Here is a 16,132-nt window from a genome sequence, read left to right on the forward strand (position 1 = left end):
TTCTTCTTGTCATAGTGACTATACAGGTCTATTACTGCTTGCTTAATGCTTTTATACATGAAAATGGTGTATACATACTGGTGCAAAGCAAATTACTTTGCTCCTCAATTAAATGTTGTCTGTTCTCCCTAATCTGTATGACCCCCGATGAGGACCATTAAGTCGACACAAGTTGGTTCTTTTTAATTGTCTTGCAGCTCATGGAACAGCTTGCAGCTTGTTCACGCAAGACACAGATTGTTTTTTGGATCACTGCACTCCTCTCTGACTAAGGCAGCGCTTTCTTCTTGCTTCTAATATCTAAAGTCATATCCCTTTCGCCCGCGGCATGGAGTGAGATATCTCTCAAGGAAATAAAACGGAACAACTATACATAGTTTATTCCTTTATTCAGTTACAAAAGCATGATGACTTCCATCCAGGACACTTTGGTTAGAAAAAAAGTTTATTTCTCAAAAATCTGATTCCTAATAGTTGTATTCTTTTTTTTTTTTTTAAACTGCGAACCCATTTATTGACCATCGTTTTTATTTTAAAACTCAGTAACACCCTTGTTCTCATTTGGAAAAACAACAATAATGATGTTTCTGGTGAACAAACTCTGGTGATTAGATTCCAGTAGTAAAATACTGTAAAAAAGGAAAAAGACAAAGAAATATTCAAATGGTGTTCAATTTCAAACACTTAAAAAACACCAACAGGAATTCCTTTTTGAAATTGCAACAACATAAAATGAAATCAATTCAAAACTGCCTTCAAACAACATTAGCATCTACAGATTATTCAACATCAGTGTGTGTGTGTTCATGTGTTTTATTTTTTATACTCTTCAAAGTGTATAACACTTTCCCAGCACCCCATATCTTCTTTATAATACAAACATTGAGTGTCTTTTTAGATTTTTTTTTTCTACAAATCTGTTATGGCATATAAAACATCTCTCTGAAGGTAAAGCCTCCACTGAAGAGTGCTGTGCGCATTCTAATTAATACAACATCAGCAAAAGAAGACGCATAAATGAGAGAAGAAAGGAAAAGTACTCACGCGGTAGGTAACTAATGTTTGGGAGGAGAACAAACTTTCACTGGGGGACGAGAAAAGCCTTTTATATACATAATAGGTGGAGATATGTATGATTTCAGTAAACTCTGACTGTCCATTTGTCTTGCTTGTAGAGATAGAGAGAAGCCATACATTAGATTTTTTAAAGCAGGAACTCAGAGGAGAAGAAAAATAATACACGACCAGCAGTGGAAGCAGGCGATGGGTGCTGCCTTTGTACAGGCGCTTGGCCTCTGCTGTGAAACCAGAGGTGAGCTAGAGTGGGCGGTACGAGATCTAAAGCTGACCTCTGGCATCCTGCAGATGTGAAAATCCCAATTCAAGCAACAACCTTCCAGTTAACCTTCAAGTAAAATCACACCTTTGGACATAGTCAGACTAATGACCATGTATGATGATGACGATGTTCAGTGCATTTCAGGACTTATGTCGTGATCATTTGCTGCAATTATGTTATTTTCCCCTCATCCTGCATCCTTTATTTGCTAATGATTTCCTATATTCTACATTATTTCTGATCATCCAGGTAGTGGAAATGGTTGTATTCTGCAGTGGTGGAGAGAGGGAAAGTTAAAAGTAAGAGGAGAAGATGCTCGTGTTAGAATGTGTCTTCTACACAGCCTGTGGCTGTGATGCATTGTGAAAAACTGTAAGTGGTTTCTTTCCTGCTTTGACAGTTTTCAACTGTAAGACTGTTGAGTTTAAAGGATAAGGCTGGTGACATTTCCCACCAAAAAACAACAATGAATTGATCTTACAAAACAAGTATTGCCTGTCAAAGCCTGATATACTGTAACATAATCCTTTGCTATTATTGACTATTAAAACGTATCAATGAGCCCCAGTGCTGCACTGGCTCACATTTACCTTCATTACCTCATGGGCACTGTAGTTTATATGGAGTAAATCCAACACCGTCGGGCTGCTATATAAAGTCACTAGCGCACAAAATGAGTATTAATCTGCTGCTGAAAATAGTCTCCAACCAATGCACAATTTACTCCTGTTTGAGTAACATTTTCTAAAAACCACAGTGCCTAGTATAATAAATAATTAAAAAATGAAACTATATATTTATGAGCTGTTTTGAATAAGTACGTCTTCTGTAGGAATCAAGGGGCTTAGGCTGAGTGTCACCAACAGGGTAAGGAGATCAGGAAGTATTAAATCCCCTCAACACATTACATATATATATTACAAAATGCACATGTCTAAGTTTACGTCCAGAAAATGTGTTCAGTGTTTTTAACTAGGAGTTTAAAAGCTAATCAGTTTAATTAAGACTGCATGGGTGCAGTTTAATCAGATTTGATGGACAGTGGCCTACAATATTGGCAAACCATCCCATGGCTGTCATCACATTTTGTGTCAAATATTGTTAAATCCTCAATGCAACCAACACAATGCTGTCATGTCTTTTCATGGAATTTGTTGACAAGAAAAATATATATATAATCACGCCAGCTTTATTCTTTTTCTGTCCTTTCATTGTAAATCACGGCATGATCCATATTTGTTTCCTGTTGTTGTCAATGTTGGTCAGTCACTCATGGGAATATTAAATACACCACAAACCGATAAAATGGGCCAAGAAATGCACAGCACATCACCAATAGTCATGTTTTGTTACGAGTATTGAAATGGTTTCTGGTTTTCTTTTAAGGCCTACACGATAAAAACCCAGGCAGTCTGCCCTTTGTCATCTCTGCCCTCTGCTGTTCAGGGCCCGCCACTCTGATTTCTGTTTCATTGACATGATCTGAAAGGGAGAGCTCTCCAGCCGAGCTGTGCGGTGACCACCGTAACCTTGACTGTGAATCAAGTGATTCCATCCCGCCTTTTTCCTGCGCCAGCTAGCAACAGCGAGAGGAGGCCAACTTTCCTTTTATAGTGCATGAACGATCTGCAGGGGATTTCAATAAATTAAGAGTGCTGCCCATTTCATTAAAACTGAATACAGCTGAAAGTACATGAGTGAAGCATGCAGCAACAGCTTTGACAATAGTTTGAGGAATATTTTCTCCAGATTATATCTGAATTTGTCAATATTTGTCCTTCAACGTGTGCTGCAAATAGTCTCACTAGTAAAACAATGGATATGCTATGAATGTCACAACAGTAGAATACAGTGTAAGGTCACTCAGTACTGTACATAGCCACAGGAGTAATACGTCAGTGTGTCAGTGTATTCTATAACCTTTCTCAGGTCAAAGTGAGCGTTCCTAAATCTGCCCTCTGTTTTTGTGATCACTCAATAGTCAAACTCTCTGTCGGTCAAACAAATTACAAAGTAGCATCAAGTGTATCTGTGTGCATTTGTGAGAATTATGGTATGGCATATGTAATTATGGCACAAAGACAAGGCATGATGTGTTAAATGAGGTCTAGCAGCAACACATGTTTGTTGTAGCCTGGTCAACTGCTGATTTAAACAGTGTTAACTTTCATAAATCAAACTAATTTTGACAAAGCTCTTTGCGCTATGACAACAGTGTAAACCATATACTATTTCATAAAAAGTGGCTATGCTACACACAGCACTTTGTCCTTCCAAAATGGCGTGTACATGTGAGAGTGAAAGAGAGCAGGAATGTCCCAAAACAATATCAAATCATCGTAGCAGTCACAAGTGTTTGTTCTCCTGTGCCTCTCTGTGCAAAGACACGTTCCATCAGCCATCAGAAAGCATCTAGGTAGTACACGATCAGCAGTGGAGGTGAAGATATTGCACACGCAGACTAACGTCAACAGCTCCATCGAAATGGCATAGCGCAGGCGTCACACTGAAGAATAAAGTTATTTTTTTTCCCACACAAATGAACACTGTAAAAAATTCAAAAACACGCCTGTTGACGGCTTCTTTATTGCAGCACATTTCCCTTCTTTTTTTTCCATATCTCTTTTTCAAACATCCACTTATTTAAAAAAAATGTTGTGAGTCTCTGTTTGTAGTTTGCAAGGAGTGGTTCATTTTGGCAGTAGGTTAAGTCTTGTTTAAGTTGGGCGTGTTGACAGCCAGGGGGACAGATGGGCCAAACCAGACAGCCATGCTTATCGAGGCCATTAGAGTCTTGTACTCTTCTTCTGCCCCACCCTGCCTATTCCTCGCTGCCAGCACAGTCATGTGATGATCACATGCCGGAGGCACCTAGTCCCATGCTGGTGGTGTGGCTCATACAGGGCAGCGTCTGAACGGTCTTGGGGAAGTCGTGGGTGAGGATTCGTCCGTTTTCTCCGCCGCTCCCGTTGCCACTCATCCTGGTCAGGGTGGAGCAGTGCATGGCGTCGTTGATGGATTGCTGTCCAAAACAAACAAAGGGATTGCAGTTAGTCTACACGCCAGATTTGAGTCTTACACACATGAATGCACTATATCCTAATCAGAACTGAGAAAGCTTATGCAACAGTTAGAGCTAGCAGCACACAGAATTATAGACTTCAAAAGGTCTTTCAGCTATAGAAGAATTAAGACAAGTTATGCAATTTATCTATCTTTATCACATGACTATATGTGCACAAGCAGCTGTTTATATCACTTTTTGAATTTGGTGCTGGCACGCCAAGAAATTTAGGAGCAGAATGAGCTGTTAGGAGTCAGTGCTAGATTTTACCCTCTTGATCTGGGCCTGAGTGTTATTAGCGGGTGGTAAACCGTGGTGCTGACCGATGTGCATCAATGTCCTAATTTGTAACAGGAGGAGCAGAGCAAAGTGGGGGTGGTAAGAAGGGAGCCGAGGCTTCACTTATTGGTCTATTAGCTCTATTCTCCAGTCTAGCGTAATACAAGCCACTGGGTTTGAAAGCCCACCTAATGATATGTGATACGTGTGTTTGTGTGTGTGTGTGTGTGTGTGTGTGTGTGTGTGTGTGTTTGTGCCTCTTTTGTGTCTGCCTGCATCCCCAATTCTATAGCTGATTAAATTGGGCAAAGCGAGTGAGATCTGGAGCAACCGGTGAGTGCTGCGTGGGGATTGGAGAATTACAACAGCCTCTAATTGGAACGGGGTTGTAGTTTCTGTTGAGCCAAACAGCAGAAAGGCACTGCTGCAAGAAATAGGCTGCTCGCCAATCTCATCAGCATACTGATCAGGTGTGTCTTGGTGGGCTGATTAAAACATAACAGATTCATGTAGAAGATAACTCCTTGTCTTGGCCCTGCCTTGATTTTTTTGTTGTTGCTGTTTACACGAAGAGTATATCAGCGAGGGGCTTTGATGTTGGAAGAAAGAATCAAAGGTCCACAAAGCAGGCGACTAGCAGCTACAATCGCTGCTGGCAAATAAGAAACCTCACATCTCCCAGTGAAGTATTAGTAGCAACAAGTCCTTCTTTCAGATTTCTGAGCAGTGTGGGTTAGAGTGTTCTAGGTTAAAGCAGTGATGGAACACATGTACTAGGCCTGCCTTATGGTATACATATAAAGGATGTTCACCACAATGGGCCCTGCGTTTGCGAGACAAAGTCAGCAAAAAGAGAAGAAGGAGCAGGGAAGAGGTTTGCTCAGAGCGACAGAGGTAGATAGATGTACCACTGTGATTCAAATTGCCTTTATACCTGTGCTGCAAAGTGATGTTTTTTTCATTCGTGAATGTGTGCTACGAGATTATTGTAATGCGTATAGTAAGGAACGTTTTTGTAAGCTGAAATGAAAACGTGTAATGTGTATTCAACTACAGAGTTTAGATTTTATGTTATACACCATTAAAAGTAACCGATATAAATGGCAAAAGTATATCAACATAGTCAATATAATACATTGTAAAGGGTCCAATTTAAAGATGCTACAATATATGCTTAAAATCCTGCAATACTAACACAGGAACATTTTTTAGTTTTGTTACTGTTTAGCTTCTGTGATTAAGATGTCAATTTTAGATCATGAGGAAACAGGCATAATGGCAATTTTTTAAATCAAGTGATTCAACAACACTGCAGGAGATCAGGGACGTAAAGACTGAGGGAGGTAGCGGCATAGGGAGAGAGAGGTACAGGACAGCGTTTGCACTGCGGTGGAAGCCGTGAGAGGCCCTACTGTGATCACGGTTAGATGGGCGGGAGGGTGAGGAGGCGGATGTCATCATCATCATCATCATCATCATTATCATCATCATCATGGTTTGAATCACAGCGTTTCCTACCCCGTGGCTGTGCTCTGCCCTTATATCTTAACAGTGTTGTTGGCGTACAGGCCGTAGCTCTGCAGCTCAGTGTAGGGGGCGCTAGCACCACTGTCTAAGGCTGAGCAGTGAAAGGCCTGAGCGGCTGAGGCGGCAGCGGCTCGCGCGGTGGACACCTTCATTCGCTGCGACTCAGTCCGGGACTTGTAGCAGAACTCCACCAGTGCCACCAGCATGGCCAGGCCTAGGCCGCCAATCAGGATGTAGAAGACCCCCGCCACATTGCTGAGGCTCAGAGCACTCGTCTTGTCCTGGACGGAGGGAGGGAAGTGGGGGCAGAGCCGAGTGGTGAGCAGAGATAGTGACAAAACAACAGACACTACAGCTTTACACACAACATAGGACCAAACACTGAAGACAGACACACTGAGTACGTTTACATGCACACTAAAATTCCACTATTATTCCAAATATGACAATATTCTCAATTTCATACAAGTCATGTAAACAGCATATTCCGTTTGGGTATTCTGACTAAGGCCTTTTTCTGAATATAGCATTTTCCGATTAAGACATATTGGACATGCCGGTATTATTTGGGTTTTAGAAGCATTTTTTAGACATGTATACAGCACATTTGGAATATGCGTCTCAATCAGTTTACAGCCTCTTGCCTGTTTACGACTTACAGTCAGCTCTATGTGTTGCTATGGTTGTTGTACACAAACCAACCAGCCAAGTAATGATGCATGCCCAAAAGAACAGCCTGCATCTCTGGTCGGAAAGAGAAACACACCTTTTTTAAAACATTATAAAATATTAGTGGAATATTCATTTTCATTTGCCATGTAAACAACTTAGTCATAATATTGTCTTTTTCGGAATAAGGGCAAAAAATGGATTATAATGTGCATGGATACGTAGTCACTGATTCACACACGTGGACAAACATTAGTTTCACAAACAGGAATCACAAGTACAAGGACTCTAATGCGTTACAGCAAAGTGACACATATGCATATACACACTTAAACCCATACACTCTTAAGAGTACACACACACACACACACACACACACACACACACACACACACAGTCAATTACAATAAGTATAGTAAAAGACACACACATAACTCCACACAAAAACAAAATATTACCAATAAAGAACATTTTGGAGGCCTGTCTCACAAAGTTGAATTAAATATGTTAGCTGGATAACTTTAGCTCCAACTCTGGCTTTTCAGTTTTACAAAATTAGCTAAAGCCTATAACATCCCTACAGAACTCTATACAAACTGCTATAATGAGTTTTATTGTTCATTTGTTATATCAGAAATATATTTATGATGTATAGCCTATCTGGCTATAAAAACAGGGATTCTAACAGAACAGTAAGTACAGTGGTAGTTGAAAAAGATATTGATGAAATTCTTTCAGTGACTTTAAATGGTTAAATGAAGGAACAGAGAATATGAGCGACTTCGTGATGGAACTGTAATATAAATACTACTCTAAAAAGTATTCTGACTGCTTCCTCATAACAAGCAGCGATCAGCCTTTTTAATTTAAAAAAAGAAAATGTCTGCACGCTGAAAATGTGATTTATTCAAGCTACATTTCAGTCATAGGCTCCTGCAGTGCTCGTCTTCACATCGACATAAGCAACATTAATGAAACATTTTAATATTCTGTTTTTTTCTTATATTTATTCATCCTGTATTTTCTTTTCTTTATAAGAGAAAAAGTCAAATCTATTTATTTCCCTGTTCCAGGCTACTTAGCATATAAAAATGTCAGCTATATTATCGAGACCTATTTAAGAGCCTGACTGTATTCTACTGGCTTTGTGAGACAGGCCCAAGATAATGAAAATAGATACTGATCTAGATTTTGTGTGACTTATTTATACCATTCTTAACATTTTAAACAATGCCTAATTAACTTAAAGTCAAAATATTCATACACATTGACATTTTGTAAGGGGAAAGGTACAGGTTAATTGCGTAAACACCCAACAACACATGCATTTATGCAGCAACAGCACAAACAGTCTTTAGTTTGACATTGCTCCATATTATAGGTCATTATTCTCTAACACAGTGTCACCTACTAACATTTATGCCTATTTATAGTCTGTAATGAAATGAAATCATTAAGACTTAAATCAGTCAACCTAAAGGGCTCTCATTGAACAGTGGGCTCTAACGAGGATAATATTTCATGTAAATCTGTTTGGGGAATACCTTTGTGTCACTTGAGAAGATGAATGCCACCTGGAAAGCTATAGTTCTGTTAGGATGGTTTCCACTTTATTATGTTCCCACTTTAGCTCTGCATTTAGGCTTTTATTTAGTCTATTCACTTAAATACATTATTAATAAGTTCTTAAACCCAAGGGCAAATTTTCATTTGAATACAATTAGTCTAGAATTAACTATTATCTTCATACACCCTGTCATTTAGTAGCATTATGTAGCCTAATGTAAATACATTTTTCAAACCATGTGCTATGAAGGAAAGAGAGCAGTTTGCTACTAATGAAGTTTTTTTGTTTTTTTTCCTTCACACCGCTAATAACAGTTTAAAAGTAGTGAGTTGGAGTTGTTTTTGAGAGCTTGGGTGTTTTTCAAGCAGATGAGAAAATGGCTGCAAATAAAAAAAGCATCATATATTCAGGTTGTGAGTCCCACTCAAATATTTAAAGAATATCTTATTTGCTTCTTGCTGAGAGCTAAATGAGAAGAGTGACAGCACCCTGTCATCCCTGTGCATATATGAAGCTAAAGCCAGCAGCCAGTTAGCCTAGGCTAGCATAAAGACGGGAAACAGGTAAACAGCTAACAGTTAGTTTACACTTTGGTTTTTTAATGAATAAATGAGGTGTAACATGTTAATTAGTGAGCTTTAGAGGTGCTGTCAGCAGAATGTGTTACCTTGGGAAAGAGCCATGCTAGCAGTTTTCCGGTTTTAAGCCTTTATGCTAAGCTAAGCTAACTGTAGCTGCTGGCACTTACTAGTTAGCATACAGATATGGGAGTGGTGTCAATCTTCTGTGTCAAACTTTCTGCAAGAAAGCAAATAAGCACATTTCCCAAACTTTCAAATTATTTATTAATTTGAAGTGAAGTTATGTTCCCAAACACATGAATATTTATGTGAATGTACTGCGAAGATCTTCCTGACTGACCAATGACAGTGTAAAACTAAACTAAATCTCTCTTTAAATGGAACTCCTTGCTAAGACTGTCAGTTAAGATATTATATATATATATATGTTAAAATATTCACAGTTTCTTTCTAATTTGTTAGACACATGATTTGACACTCCTGCACTAAAGGTTTAAAATATAAGCAAGGGAAAGGAAGAAGACAATTCTTGGCACTTCTACTGTAGTGACAGGATCAGAAGGCCAGCTGACAAACACATTCAGGTACCTGCGCTAAAGAGCAAAACTTTTTCTGTCAGGGGGAAATAACATAAACTGCGGTTGCATATGAACATGGTGGCAGACTTTTGGTGTGGGTTGGTGTGGGTCGATCTAGCAGATTGAGGTGGGAGATTGATAGGGTTTGCATCCGAACATGCACTCTGTACAGTGAGAGTTGGGGGCAGGATTATCATAAGGGCCAGGATGCAATGGTTACGGCTCAACATGTTTGAAGGGTTCAGTTAAGTCCAATGGCCTAATGTCATCATCTGTCTCCCTCACGTCCTTCTGTCTTTCCTTTTTCTTATTATTTCTCCTTGGGAAGAGTTGCAAATTGCTTTCGGAGTGATTCATATTCAATCTACAGTACAATCTCAAGGTTATCATCAAACTCAATCTGTGTGTGTGTGTGTGTGTGTGTCTGTGTGTTTGAAAATCTATTTTAAGAGGATTTATTCCACTAAGATGGTAACTGTAGTCACTATATATATATATATATATATATATATATATATATATATATATATATATATATATATATAACAAACCACTGTAACAAATCCTAACTAATCCACCACACACTATATTTCTACACACTAGTAATGAACATTAAATCTCTGACAATACAAACTCAGAGGAAACAAAATAGACACAAGAGTACCACCAGAGTACTGGCCCAAATATAAGACAATGTTTTTAGCTTTCGATGGCTAATGTTAGCTAATCCCAGATAGATATTGCTGCGTAACTGTTATTACTGAGTCACTTTTGCTTTATGACCCTGCTCTATTTCTACTACTGTGACACTATGCTCTTTCATTTAAAAAGGCATTTGAATTGGCACTGGCCACAATGGCTGCTGTTCAGCAAAAGTTATAGGCTCTCTTTAACCTACGTTTGCTGTCTCATGTTAATGTTACAGCAGGAATTGATTGGACAGTCATGGCTAGCCTAGAAAGACAGTGAACATTTAAAACATAATTTAACAATTTCCTTCACAGAAAAAATGTGCTTACTGATGATGGCATTAAACATGCTCACCATTCATTGTCAGCAGTAGGAGTTGCTGAGCAGCAGCAGTAGAAATTGTTGATGATAGTAGCAGTTGATTCAATTTGACAACTGTAATTTAAACAATAATTGTATTGATTAAAGCTGAAGCCAAGTGATTTAATAAAATTATTTGTTTTTGTAGATTGATGCTTTAATTCTCCATTATTTTCAATGAATTAATCAATTCAGTCCACACTGTATTTCACTGTATTTTTCATATATAACTTAGGCAAAGAAAATAAACGTCTTACAGCTATAATTAAATTTAATATTAAACACAGTGTATTGCCTACATTGTTACATTCAGTGTTTCTCATCATTTAAAAGTCTTCTATCCTAAAACATGTTGCAATATGGGAGTTTGTCTTATTTTCCGGCCATTACAGTAGCACTTCTAGAACCACATAGGGAGTATTGCGGAGTGTAATAGAGGCTGAGGGCTGTACTTAGGAGCTGGTCTAGGATCAGGGCAGGATTGTGCTGGGAGGTGCTGTGAGGTGACAGGTTTTGGGTTGGAGACTAACCTTTCTTCCGGAGTCCTTGCTGCCACACTCCCCTTTATCGTACCACCATTTGTTTTTCAGTTTGTCTAAGATGGCTTGCTCATTGAGTTTCAACACCGCTAGGTTTACTGGGATTCTTCCAACCATAAGGAAATAACATAAATAACATATTATACCATGCTATTTTATGTTATTAATTCAAAGACACAGAACAGCAAATACATAGACACGTTAATGCTTGAACTTGCTTGTTCACACACACACACACACACACACACACACACACACTCTCACACACACACACACACACACACACACTATATATATATATAGTATATATGTATATATATATATATATATATATATATATATATATACATACATACAGCATAAACATCATTAGAAACATGAGTCAAAGTGATATGCATTAATACTCCATCTAGCTTGGTTGGCTTGCTCCCTAAGGCAGTAGATGTGTATTACTATATCACTTTGGGTAACCGGCACACTGCTTACCCTCACTTCTGCAACACGGATGTCTCAGTTGTATTTGTTAAAAGTAAAGGTGTAATTGGCCAAAGTTAACTAAAACTGAACAAATCCCAAAGCCTAACAAAATGAAATGCATGGGCTCTTAAAATATAATTGAGCACCAGGGATGCAGCTGGTTTCAATTCATTTAATTACTACACCGATCAATTTTAAATCATTGATGTTCCTTTTGTTTAAGCAAGGGGGATAGTACAAAATTCCCCCCTCTGTGGTTCTCAAATTCAGCCACCGCAGGCAAAATAATCCCCCCCCCGTCATTTTGCCCTTCGCTACACCACAGAGACGTTAAGTGTTGCTAGAGTGGCAGTGCAGCGTGGGCCTGCCGGTTACCCCCTCCCCACAACCCCCCACTCCCAGTGGTGGTGGGTTACCCGCAGGGTTTATCAAACTGGCTCTGACCTTGGAGTCCCCGCCCCCGCTGCCGCACTCTCCCTTGTCGTACCACCACTTGTTTTTCAATTTGTCCAAGAGGCCCTGCTCGTTCAGTTTTAACACTGCCAGGTTTACTGGGTTTCTTGAAAATAATATAAAATGATAGCCATTAGGAGAGATTCAATGGGACAGATATAAAGAGATTGGTCGCATGGTGGTGGTGATTATGACAACATTGACTTATATTAGAACTCCTGCATATAACTACTGATATGAAGCAGGAGTGCTGGCTTTAGATGCACATGTTAGTTGGGTATCTGCAATGGGCTGAAATGCTGAGCGCCCATACAGTAGTAGAGTCAGGTTTTACCAAGCAGGGGCCTCAGAAAGAGGCAGAGCAAACCTATAAATGGAGATGCCTTGGATGCAGAAGTCTGTCTACAGATGGTAATTTCCTTTCTGTGGCACCAGCATACAGATTGCTATGGTAACTAACCTATCAATATTCAACCAATAACAGCATTGTAGTGAATGGCAGCCTGTTGTTGATTAACTGATAACTATCAGCAAAGACAAATGCAGACAGTGTTCAATGTTTTAACTGTCCACAAGAAGTCTATTTGTTAAACAGGCTGAAAGGAAACTGTGTGACCAACTATAGACAGAGTCCTGACCATGACTCTATATGAACCAGGTCATCCAAAGCATCTCCCCCAGACTTGCTCTCTCTCTCTGGTGACTGTGTGTATTTCCTACAGCTGACTGGCCGCGGACAAAGACTCTCTACATCCACAAATCACAGAAAGGCACAATCTGCAATCAGAATTTGCATAGTGAAGATTACAGCTTTTGTTTTGCCAGACTCTTTTCCCTCAAATCAGTGTCAGCTACTACTTATTTTGGTGATATTCCTCCTTTCTCACTAGCAGATGCAGAAGAGTCTTTATCTCCAACCCTGAGTGCACAACATAGCTGTAGTGAACAAAGGTATCCTCAGAGCTGGTAAAACCTCTGAATTCTTTCTCAGCCCAGTAGGCGCAAACAAAAAGAAAGAAGTCAAAAGTGTGTGGACATGGAGACCTGCAGGTCATTGGTTAGTTTTGGTCGGCTGGTTCGAGGTGAGCAGATGTCAGGGAGGCTACTGTACTGTATGTTAGGTGGGATGGGGTAAACAGTCAGGCAGGCATGGGGGTGGCTGGACATCATACATGTAAGAAATGAAGCAGGGAGAATAACATTTCGTAGCATGTAGTTTGAAGACAGACCGTCAGTATATCCTGTAAAATGAGGAGTTATGTCATTTTAGTATCTTGATTTTCAAAGTGCTATTTTCAATTAGGCCTGCAGTGCAATACGTGTATTAGAATTTATTTATATTTTCATATACCCAGTAGGGATGCTCAGATCTGTCATATTGGTATCAGCCCTGATACTGACCTTCATAAGCAGATCAGATCACAGAAGTATCACATTAAATACATTTTATTGTGTCAAGGTGCAACAGATTCTCATGAACGGGTTCATATGATATCGTAAGAAAACGTATGCAATTCTTATGATATCCTACAAAATTACAGAGCACTGACCAGTCACATCACAGTTAAGTTTAGCGATCTTTACAGTTAAATTTAGCCAAGAAAAAGTTACTGTGAGCTGGCTACAGTGCTCTGTTTTATGAAAGCCCTGTGTGTTATGACACACATATCCTCCCTACTATGCGCTTTACGCTTTTATACATCAGCAGTCATTGTGCTGCATACACAAATAAAGATGTGGTATACATACAAATTTCAGTGAATTACTTTTCATAGCTATACGTACAGACGGTTCATGAGAACAGCCTGTAAGGTGCTGCTGTTTGTCTCCACTTGTAAAGCACAATACATGCATTTTAATGTGCTTTTACTGTGTTGACAGTGTAATTCCAGCCAGCTATCGTAACCAAAAAATGAACTTGATATAGTTTTCTTAAAGAACATTTTCTGCACTTTTTGGCGTTTTAACAGAGTAACATTTGTGTCATTTATAAGGGGTTTATCTGTACACATCAAAGTAATCTTATAGTAAGAACTGGGCATGTTACTTGTGTTAGAAAAGATTAGCTCGATGGCGTGTTTGTCCTCAGTTAAGAATATGGTAACAAGACTAAGAAATTATAAAAAAGCGAGCACTGATATCAGATCTGTACTTGGTATCAGCCGATACCCCCGAGTATCAGAATTAAAAAATAATCGAGTCAGTGAATCCCTAATATTCAGTACTCTGTGCAAATGTATACATTAACAATGCATTGCAGGTCCGATTGAAACCAACTCTTTGAATACCGTGGACATTCACTGATGTCTGATCCCAGGTGAGCAGCACAAATATTTTTCTTCATTTTCTACTTCAACCATAAACATATGTGTTATTCTAAATGTCCTTTCTTTAATACAACACTTCCAGTCATGAAAGTTTGTTATCTGTTGATGAAACTCAGTATCAGACATCTGTAAATGGCCAGAGAGTAAAAAAGGCATAACACAAAGAGAGAGAGAGAGAGAGAGAGAGAGAGAGAGAGAGAGAGAGAGAGAGAGACAGAGAGAGAGAGAGAGAGAGAGAGAGATAATGGGGCCATCCTCAGCAGTTCAACAATGCATTCCATTGCTAAGTTGTAGGTTTGGACCAATCTGAATATATTACTTGGGAGCAGATTACTTTGCCAGTTGTCTTGTCACTGATACAGCACTTACTTGCTGTATAAAATGTAATTTGTGAGAAATTTAAATAGAGCCCCCGAGTAAGACATAGGCAACATTTCTAGTCAGCGTGTCTTGACCTTTGGCTGTCAACCAAGGTGGAACCCCGAATGAATCCTCAGTGAGTTTGAATAAAATGTCCCCATATGGCTCCTTTCATTAAAATAAATGAGTCATATTAGAGATAGATGAAAAGCTTCAGATGCCACCAGCTCCTGTACTCTCTCTCTGTAGTTGCAAGAAATATTAGATGGGAAGTTGGTTAAGGGTGTTAATGTAATATGAAAAGACAGCTGCTGCTCTTGGACATTGATGGCAGAAAACTACTTTCGGTATGAATTATCGTTCATTACATTAATTATCACATTGACTGTGGCAAATATAAATTCAACTCTGCTGACTTCACATTCAAGATGTGAGCCTCGGCGTAAGTGGAAAAATAGCCATATGGGATGTGGTCCTTTAAGCTGTAATCCTGCTTTCAAGGGCCCTGCTGGTTTGTAGGAGGTGCATTTACATTTGGTATGAGTGTTTCTGTGTGTGTTTAAGGGAGGGGGCTTCAGTTTCAAAGCAGACGTGAAACCATCTACCACAAATGCTCAAGAAGAAGGTTTAGAATATAATTAGAGGGCAGCAGGAAAACACATGTTGCTTAAAGAGGACGATAAATCTCATAGTCCAACTTTACACTTCTGCTAGTGCTCACAAGTCAGCTGTGAATAGGCTAGCTGCACACATACATGTGCAGGAGCAAAAAAAAAGTGACTTCAGCGGTGATAATGGGCATGATGAAGTTGTAAATGTCTTTCTGACAGTGTGCGAAAGAAGGAAAAAGTTCAATGAAGTTTAATGAAGTGTAAAATGAATGTCATGCCTTTTTGTCTCTATGTCTGGTTAATATGCATTCAAAGTAGAACAGAATACTGACATGTCGTGCTATGATAAAAAGATGCACAGATGAATGAGCTCGATGGACAAATCAACATGTGACAGATGACGCTCATGCACAAGCTCCAATAAAAGCACTCGGAGGCTTATATCCAGCCACGCTGCAGTGGCAGGGGTTTACCTGAGAGCGGAGCCCTTGGGTGTGGCGATGCCATAACCTTTAGAGTCCAGGTTTCCTCCCACCTTCATAGTGTCGCACGGTTTCCTCTGCTCTATGTACTCGTTCATTGTGGACTCCAACAGGTAGGCATACTTGCCCTTGGACTTCCTGACTCTCATTACGCCCTCGTCTGTGGTCTTGACAAACACGGACGGGTCGGCCGCCTTCATGTAGGACCACATCTTCTCAAACACGGCGA

General features: G+C 39.5%; 1 protein-coding gene across 1 annotated transcript in view; it reads right to left on the bottom strand.

Annotated features, from left to right (window-relative positions):
• Positions 1-372: 372 nt before the first annotated feature.
• The window catches only part of gria1a (glutamate receptor, ionotropic, AMPA 1a), a 72,433-nt gene continuing 56,673 nt past the window's right edge, over positions 373-16,132 (bottom strand). Inside the window, 7 exon segments of the mRNA XM_078261268.1 lie at positions 373-4,198; positions 4,200-4,267; positions 4,270-4,306; positions 4,308-4,361; positions 6,356-6,490; positions 12,115-12,229; positions 15,895-16,132. The exon segment at positions 15,895-16,132 is cut by the window's right edge and continues 10 nt beyond it. Coding sequence (XP_078117394.1) covers positions 4,046-4,198; positions 4,200-4,267; positions 4,270-4,306; positions 4,308-4,361; positions 6,356-6,490; positions 12,115-12,229; positions 15,895-16,132 — 800 coding nt within the window. The 3' untranslated portion in view covers positions 373-4,045.

This window comes from Sander vitreus, chromosome 10 (assembly GCF_031162955.1).
Source record: "Sander vitreus isolate 19-12246 chromosome 10, sanVit1, whole genome shotgun sequence".
NCBI lineage: Eukaryota > Metazoa > Chordata > Actinopteri > Perciformes > Percidae > Sander > Sander vitreus.